At 38.7% G+C, this 16,889-nt stretch overlaps 2 protein-coding genes across 4 annotated transcripts in view; both read left to right on the forward strand.

Annotated features, from left to right (window-relative positions):
• The first annotated feature begins 220 nt into the window (after window positions 1–220).
• On the forward strand, window positions 221–10,599 carry LOC113054049 (E3 ubiquitin-protein ligase TRIM23-like). 3 transcript variants are annotated; one of them, XM_026219333.1, is made up of 13 exons: window positions 221–362; window positions 465–627; window positions 2,391–2,444; window positions 3,055–3,217; window positions 3,325–3,446; window positions 3,649–3,927; window positions 4,834–5,016; window positions 5,107–5,322; window positions 5,406–5,540; window positions 6,983–7,112; window positions 7,198–7,308; window positions 7,458–7,582; window positions 8,111–10,599. In XM_026219333.1, exons 2-13 carry the CDS (start codon window positions 532–534, stop codon window positions 8,288–8,290), a joined length of 1,794 nt encoding a protein of 597 aa, XP_026075118.1. In that variant the 5' UTR covers window positions 221–362; window positions 465–531; the 3' UTR covers window positions 8,291–10,599. The 3 variants fall into 3 exon arrangements, with proteins under 3 accessions (XP_026075118.1, XP_026075121.1, XP_026075119.1); XM_026219336.1 differs by lacking the exon at window positions 2,391–2,444; XM_026219334.1 differs by lacking the exon at window positions 221–362 and having other exon boundaries at window positions 438–627.
• Window positions 10,600–14,305: 3,706 nt separating this feature from the next.
• The window catches only part of LOC113054050 (A disintegrin and metalloproteinase with thrombospondin motifs 6-like), a 107,120-nt gene continuing 104,536 nt past the window's right edge, over window positions 14,306–16,889 (forward strand). Inside the window, exons 1-3 of the mRNA XM_026219337.1 lie at window positions 14,306–14,649; window positions 14,897–15,139; window positions 16,426–16,795. Coding sequence (XP_026075122.1) covers window positions 16,708–16,795 — 88 coding nt within the window. The 5' untranslated portion in view covers window positions 14,306–14,649; window positions 14,897–15,139; window positions 16,426–16,707. The remainder of the gene's footprint in view (window positions 14,650–14,896; window positions 15,140–16,425; window positions 16,796–16,889) is intronic.

A 16,889-nucleotide genomic window follows, 5' to 3' on the forward strand; every position in this document is an offset into this window, starting at 1 on the left:
GGCTATACTTGTATGTAAAATAGAGTTAGAAGCAACAGAATATATTTTTTAACTGAAAGTGCTGCTCCTCTCTGCTCGCCGAACATAACAGATGCACAGAGAGAGAGGCGTGTGTGCACGCTGGGAGAGGGATAGAGAGAGAGGGATAGAGAGAGAGAGAGAGAGAGAGAGAGAGAGAGAGAGAGAGAGCTCGTGCGGCAGTGTCGGAGAGTCTCAGAGACTAAATAAGGTCTGTCAAAAAAAAAAAGTCGCTATGGGGGTCTGAAAAGTCGCTAAGTTGGCAACACTGCTTTTGCCGAGCATCTGCACAGTGTCAACGAACACCGGAAACAGCTGACGGACTGATCCACTGTCACATAGGGGTGAGGATGTGAGCAATTGGAATAACCTGATTCAGACATACAATACATATCCGTGAATCCATGTTCTTGTCCCTGTGATGTTTTTAATTTACTATTTGAAAGCTTGGACGAGTCTAACAGAAGCGTGTCAAGTTCACACCGACCTGTCATCAGATGGTTCAGTCCGAGGATGGCTGCTGCTGTCGGGGTAAATAAACAGTCGAGCGCTTCGGCGATGGACGCGTGTGTGAGACACGGCCGCGGTACAACGACCACTGCGGTGAAGGTATGACGAATATTACTTAAATAACCACTGCACTAGGGGTTTAGCTCACACAAATCATGTGGAGGATAGTATTATTTTTGTCCTGCTGGAGTTCAATGAGCTGCTGCAGTGGGTTAGCACGCTAATCATAGCGTTCAACACTAGGGGTGCTCCGATCACGATCAGCCGATCGTTAATGCGCATCTCGTCAGTAAAGCCGGTTCTCTAATCAGCAGTAAATTCCATCAGGTGCGTGATTTCACATAGATCAGCTGTTACTACACACCTGATGGAATGTACCACTGATTAGAGAACCGGCTTTACTGACGAGATGCGCATTAACGATCGGCCGATCGTGATTGGAGCACCCCTATTCAACACTGACTGTCACTACGTTCTTTATGTCAAACACTGTTACACGATCCTTTATAAACATATGACTTTCATTAAACATCAAGTGATATTAAATATCGTGTTGTATTCATGAATGCAAAGCTTTCTCAGCAATCAAAAAACAAAAAACTCGAGTGAGTTAGCTGGTTAGCTAAATGATCAACTGGAGTACTAGAAGAGAGGATGTGTCTCAAAGTCCTAAGATGCCTATTTAGTACCCTGCATAATAACATTGGACTGGACATGATTGTAATTTACTGAAGTATATGTTCACTTTTAATGCCTAACATGTGGAGTGTTTAATTAATGCTAATTTGTAAATAATAATTTAAATATTGGTTATTTCAAATATATATTCAATTTTTATTAAGATATTCATATATTGTTTAGGGGGAGGGGGGAAATGCTATTTCATGCATACTGAGTTTTTTTTATACTGTTAAAGGTGCTGTAGGGAACTTTTGTAAAAAAATATTTTTTACATATGTATTAAACCTGTCATTATGTCCTGACAGTAGAATATGAGACAGATAATCTGAAAAAAATCAAGCTCCTCTGACTCCTCCCAGTGTCCTATTGCCATTTGCAGAAACTCCATCGCTCCCGGTAAGAAATAACCAATCAGAGCTGCGGTCCGTAACTTTGTTTGTGTTCAAAATGTAGAAAAATGTATATAATAAGCGAGTACACCATGAATCCATTTTCCAAACTGTGTTTTTGGCTTGTCCTGAATCACTAGGGTGCACCTATAATAAGTGTTTATATTCGGACTATTTTAGATTGCTTCGGTGGTACCGCGGCGGAGTAACCCAGTACCTTTGTGATTCTTCATAGACATAAACAGAGAGAAGTAGTTCCGGCTACGATGTTCTTCCGCAAGATGCAAGCAGTTCTGTTCATTAACCGCTAGAGCGTCAAAAGTTCCCTACCGCAGCTTTAAAGAGTTGGATTCCCATTCTAAACATGGATAAAGTTTAAAAAATTAAGTGGTACATTTGAAGGAGTATTTTTGTTCCAAGTTTCCAAGTTTCGGAAAGTTTTTTTCGAGTATGGCTCTGTGTGACGTTAGATGGAGCGGAATTTCCTTATACTTCTCCCGGAAGAGCATTCGCTCCCGTAGAGCAGAGTACTGAGAGCACAGACATTCACTGATCAGAGCGAGAGCGTCGCGAAATGACACAAAAGAAGTGTGTTTTTGGTTGCCAGGGCAAGACAACCCTGCACAGATTACCAAAAAAAAAACATTAAGGGACCAGTGGATGGAGTTTATTTTTACAGAGCATCAATGGAGTTGTGCAAGTGTTTTTGTTTGTTCCCTGCATTTTGAAGATGCTTGTTTTACAAACAAGGCCCAGTTTGACGACGGATTTGCATATCGTTTTTTTCTTAAGGATAATGCAGTCCCAACGAAAAAGGCTCATGATCGTGTGTTGGAACCGCAGGCGGTGAGTAAAACTGCTTCAAATATCTCTGCCTCCTTGTTAGTGCGTCCCCTCTCATGCCAGAGACCCGGGTTCGAGCCCCACTCGGAGCGAGTCGTTGCTGATGCTGCTCTCGTTCAGTTTCAGCCTCTGGATCTGATTCTGGATCATAAATAAACGGCTGAATCTGACTGTTAGCCATGGTTTGTTTTGGATGATGTTTTTTTCCTCAAGGTAATGTCACAGCTTCCAAACGCTTTCAACGCAAAAGCCTACTGGCGCTCGTGATTCTTTAGCTCCGCCCACACGTCACGCCTCCAGTGGCTCGTGGTTTTCCGAAAAAAAACGGCACAGACTATTTTTCTCTTATAAATATAATAAAACTAAAGACTTTTTGGAGATATGAGGATGCAGTACTACTCTATAGGTACTCAAGATTAACAGGATATTGAGTGAAAATGAGCATTTCACCCCCCCTTTAATTAATAAAAAAACTTTGACACTCAAGTCAAATGTAAATGTGTGAATTATTCCATTGAACAACAAATATCAAACCATGTAAGCACAAACTTTTCAAGCAAAACATTGTATTAATTATATAATTTAATTTATTTATTGTTATTTTTTTTTCAAGGTGTTGGAGTGCGGTGTCTGCGAGGATGTGTTTTCACTGCAAGGCGACAAGGTGCCGCGTCTGCTGCTGTGTGGACACACGGTGTGTCACGACTGCTTGACCCGTCTGCCTCTTCACGGCAGGGCAGTGCGCTGCCCCTTTGACCGACAGGCCACAGAGCTGGGTGAGTTCAACACTGCCTTTATATTCTTCAATCTAACAGTATAATCCTAATTTAAGGTTTTCTGTAGTGGAAAGCAATGTCTCACTCGATCTCATTTTATTCTCCAGGAGACTCTGGTGTGTGGGGCCTGAAGAAGAACTTTGCTTTGCTAGAATTGCTTGAACGGCTGCAGAATGGGGCCAGCAATCAGTCCGCCATGTCTGAGGATGTGCTTCGAGAGATGGGCGAGGTTAGAGATGGGCATTTTTTTTTTTATTGTTATAGGAGTATTTATAAATGTGTACATCTATACAGATAGATACATAGATATTTTTATATAGCACACCCTTTAATGGCTTCTTTTATAAAAAGCAGTAAATTAGGTTGTGTATCGTGGTTGTGTTGTATTGCATCACGGTTAAAGACTTTATTTTTTGCCGTGTCTTCATTAGTGTATTATCCGCTGTGACGAGGATGAGACTCACACTGCTTCCATGTACTGCACTGTTTGTGCCACACATCTGTGTGCCGAGTGCTCCCAGCTCACCCACTCCACCCGAACACTGGCCAAACACCGGCGTGTGCCGCTGGCAGACAAGCCCCATGAGAAGATGCTCTGTCCACAGCACCAGGTGCACGCCATTGAGTTTGTCTGCCTGGAAGACGGCTGCCAGCCTGGGCCGCTCATGTGCTGCGTGTGCAAGGAGTACGGGAAGCACCAAGGACATAAGGTTCAGAACTTTAACGCAACAATTCAAAAACATTTGTTAGTCTTTAGGCTTATAATATTGGCTCGGGTTTCTTGATTCAGTTTGCTTCTCATTCACAAATTTGATTCAGTTTTGAATCCTTTATTGATTCTTAAAGTAAATTTACTGATTTCATTGAAATTTTAGTAATATAACAGTGCAGTTTTTAAGATGCATTGTTGCTTTAGGTTGCTAATGGCATTGACATATTTAAGAAATATCTAATATGGCTTAAATAATCATTTGCATTGGTGTCGTTTCTGGTGCATTAACACTGAAGTTGGTTTATTATTATTTTATTATTATTGCCATTTAAAAATAGTTAAAATAAACCTTACTTAAAATAACTTTTTTTTAAATTGAAGTAAAATAAATATTTAGTTTTATATTTAGTTTTTATTTACATTTTTAGTTTAACTTTCATTGTGTTGTTTTTTTTAACTATAATAGCACATACAGTCTATTAAAAAACATATAATTCTGTATCAGTTATACAAAAAAAGTAGGTATTTAATTACCTGTTTATTTTACTTAATCAATTTGCTATTCATTTTATTGTATTTCAGTTTTTCTCAGTTTAGTTAGGTCAAATCAAATACAATGCCAGTGAATTTTTAATCAAATCAGTTCACTGTCAATCAAACAATTCTTACACCTGAGTTTGCTTGGTGAGGAACGTTCAGCAGAAAACACAGAATGGGAGAACCACTAAAATAATGTAGACCGAAACTATTACTGCATCCATTGAAAAATAACTTAAAACAGTGATCTAGTATTTAAGAATAGTTTTTGGATTATTCAGACATTTCTGATTTATTGCAAATTGGATATTTTGTACCTAGACCGATTTAATTTTTTAAATCTTTTTTCATGAAAACATTTTGCCAGCATGCTGTGCTGGAGGCTGAAGCCAACCAGATCCGAGCATCCATCCTGGACATGGCACACTGCATCCGTTCATTCACAGAGGAAGTGTCAGAATACTCCAGGAAACTGGTGGGCATCGTGCAGCAGATTGAAGGAGGAGAGCAGATCGTGGAGGACAGCATGGGCATGGCTCACACTGAACATGTATGAGCCTGTTTTTTGGTTGTTTATAATGGCCTAATGCATTTGTCTCTGAATACATTTCCTATGAACTCCTTTGTGGTTTCCTCTCAGGTTCCAGGAACAGCAGAAAGCGCCCGGTCTTGTGTGCGTGCCTATTTTGCGGATCTCCACGAGACGCTGTGTCGTCAGGAGGAGATGGCTCTGAGCGTGGTGGATGCACACGTCCGAGAGAGACTGATCTGGCTTCGACAGCAGCAGGAGGATATGACCATACTGCTGTCCCAGGTGTCCACTGCCTGTCTGCACTGCGAGAAAACCCTGCAGCAGGTACAGACTCAAACACCTGACACAATCACTGGGATCAGAAGCACTTCAGGCATTTGAGTTGCTTTATTTGTGTTTTCCACTAGGATGACTGCAGGGTCATTTTGGCGAAACAGGAGATCAACCGACTACTAGAGACACTTCAGAAACAGCAGCAGCAGTTTACAGAGCTGGCCGACCACATTCAGCTGGATGCAGGCATCCCCGTTACTTTCACCAAGGTAATTTTATCATTTTAGGACATGGCAAGTTTAGTTCAGACATTTAAAAATGTATATTCTACATATATATATATATATATATATTTCTATATATATATATATTTCTATATATATATATATATATTTCTATATATATATATATATATATAAGGGCTGTCAAAAATAGCGCGTTAACGGCGTTAATTAGTTGTTTGTCGTTAATTACGTCAAATTTTTTTACGCATTTCAAGCATGCGCAGTGTGACAAATTATTCAGGTTAGGAAAGTCTCGTCGATCTCTGAATTCTCAAGATAGTGACGAAAACACCGAAGAAGCTTAAGGTTTTACCCCGGTTACACTCAAATACATTCATGCCAAGCTCGATAAACAGAGACGACTTTGGTAGTTGATACGCTGGAGCTTCTTCTTCCTGTTATAGCAGTGATCCTCAAATCTGGCTCGCGAGTTTCCTGCAGAGTTTAGCACAGACTCCAATTAAACACACCTGCCTGTGATTTACTAATGATCCTAAAGACACTGATTAGCAAACTCATGCGTGTTTGATTAGGGTTAGAGCTAAACTTCGCAGGAAAGTGGATCTCGCGAGCCAGATTTGAGGATCACTGTGTTATAGCGTCCTGTGTTTCACACTGCGCATGCGCAGAACGCCTACATGCAATGCAGCGAAAATTACAGCTGTTTGGGAAAGCATATGCATTTTTACTTGGTTTTACTGGCACTTGAAGCCTTCAGAACGTGGAAATATCGATCCTAAAGTATTGTGGCAGAGCAAATGAACACCTCCCAAAAACAAGAGTGCCCAGAGTGCTGCTTATGTGATTGTGGCGCATGTTTGTGTTTCTGAGTTCACTCTTTTGAGTTTCTCTATGCATAATTTCATAGATATGTGGCTATATTTAACCACTGGTTCACCTAAAACTCTTACACTATCTGTAGTTAAATGGCATGGTTTGATATAGTGCTCAGGTAAATTTGATCTAAGTAAATGTTAAACTTTTGAAATTCAGAAAAAAAGAACCACATGATGAAACAATACATGAAAATTATGTATCTGTGTCCTGTTATTTATCTTTTGGTATGCATTTCAGAAAAAAAAATGGTTAGGATTCAGGTGTAGTGGCAAATAGTGATTAATCATGATTAATCCACTGAAAATTCTGATTAATTTGATTAAAAATTTTAATCATTTGACAGCCCTAATAAATATATATATATATATATATATATATATATATATATATATATATATATATATATATATCGACCAATCATGCTGTGGGAGAAGGTGGGATCTACAGATCATCAAAGCAATGCAAATATGAATGCATATAATGTTTAAGGGCTGTAGAGCAAATCAATAGGAAAGGAAAACTAAACCCAGACAAAAACAGGACCTATCATCATCATCCTAATAAAACTTATGAGTCCTTCTTTTCCCCAGGACAACCGTGTGCACATTGGTCCAAAAATGGAGATCCGAGTTGTGACTTTGGGATTAGATGGAGCTGGCAAAACTACTATTCTCTTCAAACTGAAGCAAGATGAGTTTATGCAGCCCATACCGACTATAGGTATCTTCATGAAACTGCAATACATCTACACAAATCCAAACATGCCTTGTTGTTTAGATAATCAGAGGTTTTCTTTCTGTTTTAGGATTTAATGTTGAAACTGTTGAATACAAAAACCTGAAATTCACCATTTGGGATGTGGGTGGCAAGCATAAACTCCGTCCTCTGTGGAAACACTACTATCTGAACACACAAGGTACTGAAACATGCCAGTCACGTTCTTGCAAAGTTATCGCTTGTGGAGATCGTAATTCACAGTGTCTTTGTTCATGACAAAATTCACACTGTCACATTACTTGCATGATGAGTGTGCATGACTGAAACTGGCCACCTGTCGTCTCCCAGCGGTGGTGTTTGTGATTGACAGCTGTCACAGAGACCGGCTGATGGAGGCTCACAGTGAACTGGCCAAACTGCTGACGGAGAAAGAGCTCAGAGATGCTCTGCTACTCATCTTCGCCAACAAACAGGTGAGACATCTGACGAATGTTTATTTTAATTAGAAGTTCTGAATTGGAGGATATTCATACAAAACCATGTGCCTTATACATATCTGATGACATTTTTACTGTGTTTAATAAAGGTATTTTTTCTAAAGTATTCCAGTATTCCAAGTTATGCTATAAATAATGTCAAATGGCATTATGCTTCCAAGAACTGAATATGTCAAGTATCCTTTCTAACACTTTAGCTTATGTTTCTATTTGTCAGTAGGGAAAGATCCCATCATAGACCTGAAATAATGTTTTTAATTCATTTTTTTTTTTTTTTTGGTTGTGAATATTGCATTTGCTCATATGGCATTAAAACCTTTTTTTTTAAATCTGGATTTTCAACGAATATATGTGGAATCATTTTATTTACTTTACATGTTATATGTATTATGTATTTGTTTTATGTTACATGTATTTGGCAGATTATTGCATTTTGTCAGTGTGTGTTCTTTGTGAATCAAACCCTTGACCTTGAACTCATAAACAAGATTTGTCTCTGTGCAGGACGTTCCCGGCGCGGTGTCTGTGGAGGAGATGACGGCGCTCCTGAGCTTACACAAACTGTGCTGCGGCCGCAGCTGGCACATCCAGGGCTGTGACGCCCGCAGCGGCATGGGTCTACACGAGGGGTTAGACTGGCTCTCACGCCAGCTGGTGGCCGCAGGAGTTCTGGATGTGGCCTGAAGCACGCTCAACCACACTTAATTGACTTAAAACTCAAGCTGGTCCATGCCATTTGCAGTCACCCTGCTCATGTTTACCAACACTACCACGTAATACCATCATACATTAGTAGACTCGCTGCTGTGTGTGTTCGTGGCTCAATGGTGTACATAAGTGGAGCTTATATTGGAGTGATTTAAGCGAGGACTCCAGGTTAAATACAAGGCAACATGCAGTGGCAGATGTTGTTGCTTTGGTTGTCCCATAGACCTTCACTATACATGTTTTACAGTAAAAAAGTATTTTTGTTGGTTTTTACAAAGTCCCAATACATTCACAGATGATGTTCAACCTGGACTGTTGCTTTAAAAACAAGTTGACGAACATTACTCAACTTACTGTCCCTTCTGTCAAAACAAGTCAAATTTGCTGAAAATGTACTCACCCTCTGGCCATGCAAGATTATATCACTTGCTCAGCAGTGGATCCTCTGTAGTGAATGGGTGCCGTAAAAATGAGTCTAAACAGCTGATTAAAACATCACAAAAATCCACAAGTAATCCACACAGTCTATCAATTAATGACTGGTGAAACTAAAAGCTGTGTGTTTCTAACAACATTAAGACATGTTTAACCATTGCTTCTAGCCCCCCCCCCCCCCCCCCAAAATGCTTCCTCTTTTGCTGTTGTCTTCTCACATTAAAATCCACCCACATATTCATTTAGAACCGTGTCGGACTGTTTTAGCTTGTAAACCGTGCTTGATCTGGGGTATTTCTTTCTCTTTTTTCACTATAGAAAGCAGTATTATGGATGCAGCTAAAATGTCTTGAACTCTTATCTTACAAACACACAACTTCACAAGATGTTAACTGATGGACTGGAGTGGTGTGGATTATTGTGATGTCTTATCAGCTGTTTAGACTCATTCTGACGGCACCCATTCACTGCAGAGCATCCACTGCTGAGCAAGTGATGCAATGCTGCATTTCATCAAATCTGAGGAAGAAACAACATTTCCTTTAACATCAAGTGTATGATACTCTTTTAATGGTCAGTTCACTCATTTTGGTCATTTATGTAATATTAACTAATGCCTGGAGATATTTAGCACATATGTATAGTAGATGTGCAAAATAGACTGGTCATTTCTGTACAGACGCCCTCATGAAATCCCTATAGTGTTCTGTGAAAACAACACAAGGTTTAAATAGGTCTATTAAATGTTTTAATCGTAGGCAAAGCCCCTTAGGTCTGGATCAAACTAAATATTAATCACCAGATTCATGGGTTCTGCAATGAGAAGTGCCTGTTCATGTGACAGATTAGCTACTAAAATAGTAAGAAAGGACTTGTGATCAAATCCATTGCCATTGTTCAAAAGTTACATGCAAGCAATGGGGTGAATTTCACAAAACATGTAAATAACATGAATTACGGTACAGTTTACAATTATTACAGTAACATCTGTTTTAGGAGCTTTGAGAGTTTTTTGGTTGTAACATTTTACCCTCATAATCTTGAAAATGCCAATGCTAAAAAATTTGGAATGTTAGAGAAACGAGCAGTATAGTTTTTTTTTTTTTTTCTCTTCGGTTATGCAAAATTGAAATTATTCTGGGGGTGAAATGTGACCAAAAATGTATTTTTGTGAGATTCACCCAGAGGCATACCATTAATCTTTTGTTGTTGTTGTTGTTGTTATGGGTATCGTTAATTTTTGGCTTTAAATGAGCCTGTAACTATTTATTGAAATGTACTTTGTGGTCTTAAGACTGGTGCATAGTTGTACAGTAGGTGTATTTTCACCATGTATGGAGAGACGGATGTGTCTGTTGCAACAAAAAAATGTTACTGATTATTTATATTTTAAAGAAGCATTGTACTTGTCAAAGAAAAACAAATGTATAAACTCGCTCATTGGTCCACTTCTTATCAATATGTCAATTCTTATAATCTTAACAAAAGCAAACACTGTTACATGATATTAATATTGTTTCTTCAGTGTACTTCAGCTAGAACACAGATGTGGCTGTATGTAAACGCTCCATTATTTGACAGATTATCTGCATTAGTTGGTTTTAGGAACCATCCTTTGGTCTGAAACATTGATCCTCATTGCTATGTAATGTTGTCTAACTGTACTTAGATAAACGCATTTGTGAAGCCTTTCCCTGTTCCCTTCGCTGGAGGATCTGAAGTTTTTGTCATTAATGTGAGTTTTAGAAGCCTCTCAAGAAGCAAAGTGCACATGTTTGTTGTTGATTTGATGATGGCTTTTTGTATATCCATTCATAATATAATGCTATTAAAAACAAAGCTGAAAAACACTGAATTGAATGATGCATCACTAATAAAACTTGAGTATGTATAATATATATATATATATATATATATATATATATATATATATATATATATATATATATATAAAAAAAAAATTCTTTTTTTTAAAGGTACTTTATTTTACAAAGTCAAGCAAGCAGCTCAGATGACACATCTATTGGTCACACTTTATTTTAGGGTCCAATTCTCACTATTAACTAACCATTAACTATGACTTTTGCCTCAATTAACCCCTTATTTGCTGCTTATTATTAGTTAATTAATATTAACTAATAATTAACCCCTCATTTGCTGCTTATTAATAGTTTATAAGGTAGTTGTTAAGTTTTGGGTATTGGGTAGGATTATGGATGTCATGCATTATATGAACTTTATAAGCACTAATAAACAGCCAATATGTTAATAATAGAAATGCTATTAAGCAAGTAGTTATTAGTGTGAATTGGACCCTATACTAAAGTGTTACCCATCTATTTAATTGTGATGTTCATGATGCTGAGAAAAATGAGAAAAAAAGTTAATTTAATTGACTCAACTGTTGCTGTCTGCCAAATTGCTGGAGCAAAACCTTTCTGGTTTCATTGAGTCTTTCTCTGATGCTTTTTCAGACTGATTAGAGTAAACAACCCAAACTCTCCTCCCCAGATGCTCTCTCCACCCATCCCTGTGCCCGTGTGGTCTCCGGTCTGGATCATGAAGCCCTACACGAAGTCACCCTTTCAGGTCACATCCCTCAAACATCCACCAATCCTGAGGAACACGTCTGAACACTCGACAGGAGCTCATACCTTGATGACACGAAGACACATGTGGCTGTTGTAATAACCATTCCTGCTGTAGATGCAGAAGTTCTCTAATGTTTTAGGGCATCTGAGGAACAAAAACAAATAAATAAACAAACATACTCCCTTCTCAGGCCAAACAGCTATAAAATGAAGAAAAATAAAAAAACACTCCACAGGAAAGAGACTGATATGGATGTCGCCCATTGTGGTGTGAATGATGGCACAGTCTGAAACTCTTTTCGCCCTTGTGCCTACGTCGTGGCCATCACTTCCTCTTTAGAAGGCTTTTCATTAAAGATGTCACGGTCAGCACTCTTGGTGTCCTCCGGTTCTCTCTTTGAAAGTGAAAGACATAACATTTTGCCAAGTATGGTAACCCATATTCGGAATTGGCGCTCTGCATTTAACCCATCCAAGTGCACAAACACAGCAGTGAGAGGTGAACACACACACAGAGCAGTGGGCAGCTACAGATCCAGCACCCAGGGAGCACCTGGGGGTTCAGTGCCTTGCTCAAGGGCGCTTCAGTCATGGGTATTGAGGGTGGAAGAGAGCACTGTTCATTCACTCCCCACCACCTACAACTCCTGCCAGCACCAATACTCGAACCTGCGACCTTCTAGTAACCAGTCCAGCTCTCTAACTATTAGCCCACAGGCCACAGCTGCCCCTTTGTGAACTGTTCAAAATAAAAGCACAGTATTACGACAGATTCACAGCAAAAACAATAACTGTAAAGTTTACCTAGATGAGCTTGTCTCTTCATGGACACAGATTTGTAGAAATCTTACATTTTATGCATATACAGTACAGACCAAAAGTTTGGACACACCTTCTCATTCAAAGAGTTTTCTTTATTTTCATGACTATGAAAATTGTAGATTCACACTGAAGGCATCAAAACTATGAATTAACACATGTGGAATTATATACATAACAAAAAAGTGTGAAACAACTGAAAATATGTCATATTGTAGGTTCTTCAAAGTAGCCACCTTTTGCTTTGATTACTGCTTTGCACACTCTTGGCGTTCTCTTGATGAGCTTCAAGAGGTAGTCACCTGAAATGGTCTTCAACAGTCTTGAAGGAGTTCCCCGAGAGATGCTTAGCACTTGTTGGCCCTTTTGCCTTCTGTCTGTGGTCCGGCTCACCCCTAAACCATCTGGATTGGGTTCAGGTCCGGTGACTGTGGAGGCCAGGTCATCTGGTGCAGCACCCCATCACTCTCCTTCTTGGTCAAATAGACCTTGATGCCTTCAGTGTGACTCTACAATTTAAAATAAAGAAAACTCTATGAATGAGAAGGTGTGTCCAAACTTTTGGTCTGTACTGTATGATCCATTGATAAACATATCTCAGTCTGAATCAAACAGTAAAATGAAGTCATTTAGTTGCTACGAAGGCAGAAGACATGCAAGCTGTTATAGAAACTTGTTGTGTCTCTACATTATGCGTTTAACATATTTCACTTGATTAGCCTACCCTCTGCTGTATGTTTTTTTTTCTGTTTATATTATTGCAGTTCTGACCTATCTCCCAACCCATAATTTGTGTAAAGCATCATGGGACGTAGGAAAAAAGGCTAGGTGGAAGTTTCACGAACACTGGGACTTTATTTGGATTGTACTAACAGGTGAAGGTGGTATAATTTAATTAGACATACATCTTACATTTCAAAATCGTCCATTGGTAGCTAGAATTTTCTCCCTTGCCAAAATAAATGACTTAACCTACGCAAATTGTGAGTGTGTGTTATCCAGGCTTACATTTCTGTATGGACCACATTTGTCCATTCTCTGTCTATTTGTGCATTCTCCTTGACACAGATATATTTCAAGTAAATATTTTATTTTAAGAGGCAAAAACGTTTGTGAACACATGCATTATATGAACAAACATAAATAAACATGAAAACAACAATGACATCAAACACCCAAAGTCTTTCAGGTTTTAAATATTTTTGTCCAGCCTTCCAGAATCAACAGTTACAGAGGGTCATGGAAGACATAGTGTTTCACAGCTATCACCAGTGTTTAGTAACTGCATAATTATTAAACCAGTATATATACTGTAATTATACATTCTTCATTTCTGGAAACTGACAACGTAATCCAGATTACATGTAATAAATTAATATCCCTCACTGGTAGTATAACAGTTAAGGTGAGGTTATGGGTTTTAAAATAAGGACTCAGTAAATCAGTGCACGGTCACGCAGTCACCACAAGGGGACGCTGCAAACTAAGCCACAAACCTCAATCAGCGTCCAAATTTCTAGAGGAGTTAAATGCAAATGAAATAGTTTCATAACACGAGAACATATTTATTTTTTTAATGGCATTTTAATTTTATTTTATAGATAATGACACTTAAAAAAACTTGTTTCTTTCTGTTGTTGATTAATTGTCTCAGTGTGCCACTGCTGTATTATAGTAGGCCTATCTGGAAAAAGAAGACACATGCGCTTCAGTTAACCATGGTTTTGCCTTAATTCTCCTTCACTGCGAATAAAACATAATCTAGGCCATACATAAAAAAAAATCAGATTTACAAATCGGACACAAGTCTAAGTATAATCAGTCGAATCAGTCTAATCGACAGTTGCCTAATATAATTATAATTGTTATAGAACTCTTTTTTTGTGTCGATGTGGTAAATTGTCATTTATATTGAAAATGATTTCAAAATAAATTCTTTTAAATCGCCTATTATTCGAAATATGACTTAAATCTGGGCATGTTCTTGATTTGAATATTAGACACGTTTGTTAAAAATGTTTGTTAATCGTGTTGAATTGATCGTCGTTTTCACCTGTCCTCCCCTCTCTCTCCTGCAGTCAGTGTTTGAGAGGAGAGCTGCTTCAGTCTCAGATCAGCTCTGATGTCCTGCACGCGCACCGGTTACTATTCATCTCCGGTCAGTCACAGAGCACGAGACCAGACTATAACCCGCCACACACGCTGGAAACTTAAACAGTTAAACGTAAACTGAGTTACACAAACTTCAACTATAACTTCGTTATATATCCTGGAGATGTAGGCTACATGGAGTTTTTCCCGTGCATTGCCAATGAAGTGAGTTCATGAAGAGCAATTTTTTTTGTTCCTGTACAAGGACTACAAGAACTACATTTGCTGGCATGAGAGGAATGGCTTGAAGCGAAACAAGAGATTTGCTGAAGAATGCACTGAAGTGGAATCAAATGAAGATTTCTGTCTGCACGTGTTCTTCAATAAAAGATGAATACGGTAACTATCTTTTCTTACGGTCTTTCAGACAGGAAAGATAGTCTGGGCTTTCCCAGTGGAGTTTGCACGGAAGATAACAATGCATGCTGATACACAGGAGTCTGTTTTTAATAGTCATCCTTTCTGACGGCTTTATCTCAGACGACAACATTAATGAAAGCTACCAAAATAAAAACTTTAAAAAAGAGTCCCTTGGAGCGCATTAGTACAGTAGTCTTCTCATTGGTCTGGTGTGTTTTTATTTCAGCGGTCAGTGTAATAGTGTTGGGCAGCTGCCAGCTGTCTGGGTCAGACACGTTTCAGACTCGAGCTGCTGTCTGGAAGAAACTCATGAATGCTCGTCTGCACAGTTTCGGCTTCAGCTTCTACAGCGATAGTAAGAGAAGACACACATGCAAAACGAGCTGACATACAGGATATATCTGCTGGAACTGGACGGCTCTCCTGGAGCTTAGAGAGAAAAGGCGGCGTTTGATTTGATGTTCATCCGGTGAGTTACTTCTGGAGTTGCTTTTACTGTCACACTGAGTCTAACAGCGCAGATAGATAGATAGATAGATAGATAGATAGATAGATAGATAGATAGATAGATAGATAGATAGATAGATAGATAGATAGATAGATAGATAGATAGATAGATAGACGCTTGTTATATATGTAATAAATGATCAAAATGAAGACTTTCCATTGTTTTTTTGTTTTGTCGTTGTTGTTTTCTTTTGTCCGTACAATGTAAGTTAGTTGGCACCAGACTGTTTGGTCACCAGTTTTTCTTCAAAATATCTTCTTTAAAGAAATGCATAGGTGGGTTAGGAAATTATGACAGAAGTGTCATTTTTGCGTGAACTATTCCTTTAGTCCACACTTTAAAATGTCAAGTCAAGTCATCTTTATTTATATAGCGCTTTAAACAAAATACATTGCGTCAAAGCAACTGAACAACATTCATTAGAAAAACAGTGTCTCAATAATGCAAAATGACATTGAATTCAGTGATGTCATCTCTGTTCAGTTAATGAGTGTCTGTGCAAAATGTATGAATATATTGCAGCATGTAATAGCAAACCAAGGGTTACACTTTATTTTAAAGTGTCCTTGTTTAAGTACTGAGTAATATTATTAACTACATGTAGTTATTATATGGTTAGGGTTAGGATTTGGTTTGGCTTAGGGTTACTTGCATGTGATTATGCATAATTAATTGTTATTATAATAGTAAGTACATATAACATGTAACAAGGACACCTTAAAATAAAGTTCCAGGTTCCAGTAGCATTTAAATGCAGATGTCACTTGACTTCATGCTTTGAACATCAAAATAAATGCTTGTGAATTCCATTCGCACATCAAGAATCTGGAAAAGCTGCCGCCAGTCAAGTTATTTGCAACAGGTTGTTGCAGAACGGTTTCATGCCTTGAGTCGGAAACAGGCAGAGCAGGTAATAGTCAAGTGCAGGTGTGAAAATGATAACCTGAAGTTACGGCGTCCCACTCAACACATATGAGCTCACCGTTATGTGTGTATGTGTGTATGTGTGTGTGTGTGTGTGTGTGTGTGTGTGGGGGGGGGGGGGGGGGATCCAACTTGTTCAAGTCCAGATGTTAGAGCTATGGAAATTGCAATCTGCTCCCGATGTTTGATAAGACAAAGCATGCTTAGTATTTGCAGTTAAAAAGCTATGTTCAATCCAAATCCATTTTAAGAACATTTTGTAAGATCACAAACTGCCAATTTTCCACTGACAAGTCCCCCCCCCCACTCTCATTCATTTCCAGGCAAACAAATGGATCGTTTGGGACAAGCTCCTTATATAGATCTGCTGCTTCAGAATAACATGAAGAGAATTCGTATGGATTCTTGCCCTGCACATGGCTGACAAATGTGCATGATCCAGTCACCTTTTAGAAGTCATTTAAACCTGGGATTAAGTGTGGACTGAGATTCAAATGTGTCGAGAATGCTTGTCACGGATATGTTATGGTGCAAAGCTGGATTGATCATATCGCTTTAATCCACTTGTCGCTTCCCCCCACTCCATGTCAGTTCTTCCCTAAATTATGGACATTTTTTGGAAGACGCTGACTTGGATATTTAGCCTGGTCTTGGCCGCTGCTGAAGCTCAGATCCTTTCATACAACTCTCAAGGTAGGTTTAATAATGTGTGGACAAGAACATATAGTGACATGTGATGTCATAGCAGCTCTGAAAACTCACCACCAGCAAGCCATAATTAACTTCT

The sequence above is a fragment of the Carassius auratus genome, chromosome 35 (genome assembly GCF_003368295.1).
Source record: "Carassius auratus strain Wakin chromosome 35, ASM336829v1, whole genome shotgun sequence".
Lineage (NCBI taxonomy): Eukaryota > Metazoa > Chordata > Actinopteri > Cypriniformes > Cyprinidae > Carassius > Carassius auratus.

What these genes read in the sequence shown, in the direction of transcription:
- LOC113054049 (XM_026219333.1), top strand. Translation starts at nt 532, where the DNA reads ATGGCTGCTGCTGTCGGGGTAAATAAACAGTCGAGCGCTTCGGCGATG. An exon ending in GGAAGCACCAAGGACATAAG is followed by an intron (nt 3,928 to 4,833) that starts GTTCAGAACTTT and finishes ACATTTTGCCAG; the next exon opens with CATGCTGTGCTGGAGGCTGA. An exon ending in TCCCCGTTACTTTCACCAAG is followed by an intron (nt 5,541 to 6,982) that starts GTAATTTTATCA and finishes TCTTTTCCCCAG; the next exon opens with GACAACCGTGTGCACATTGG.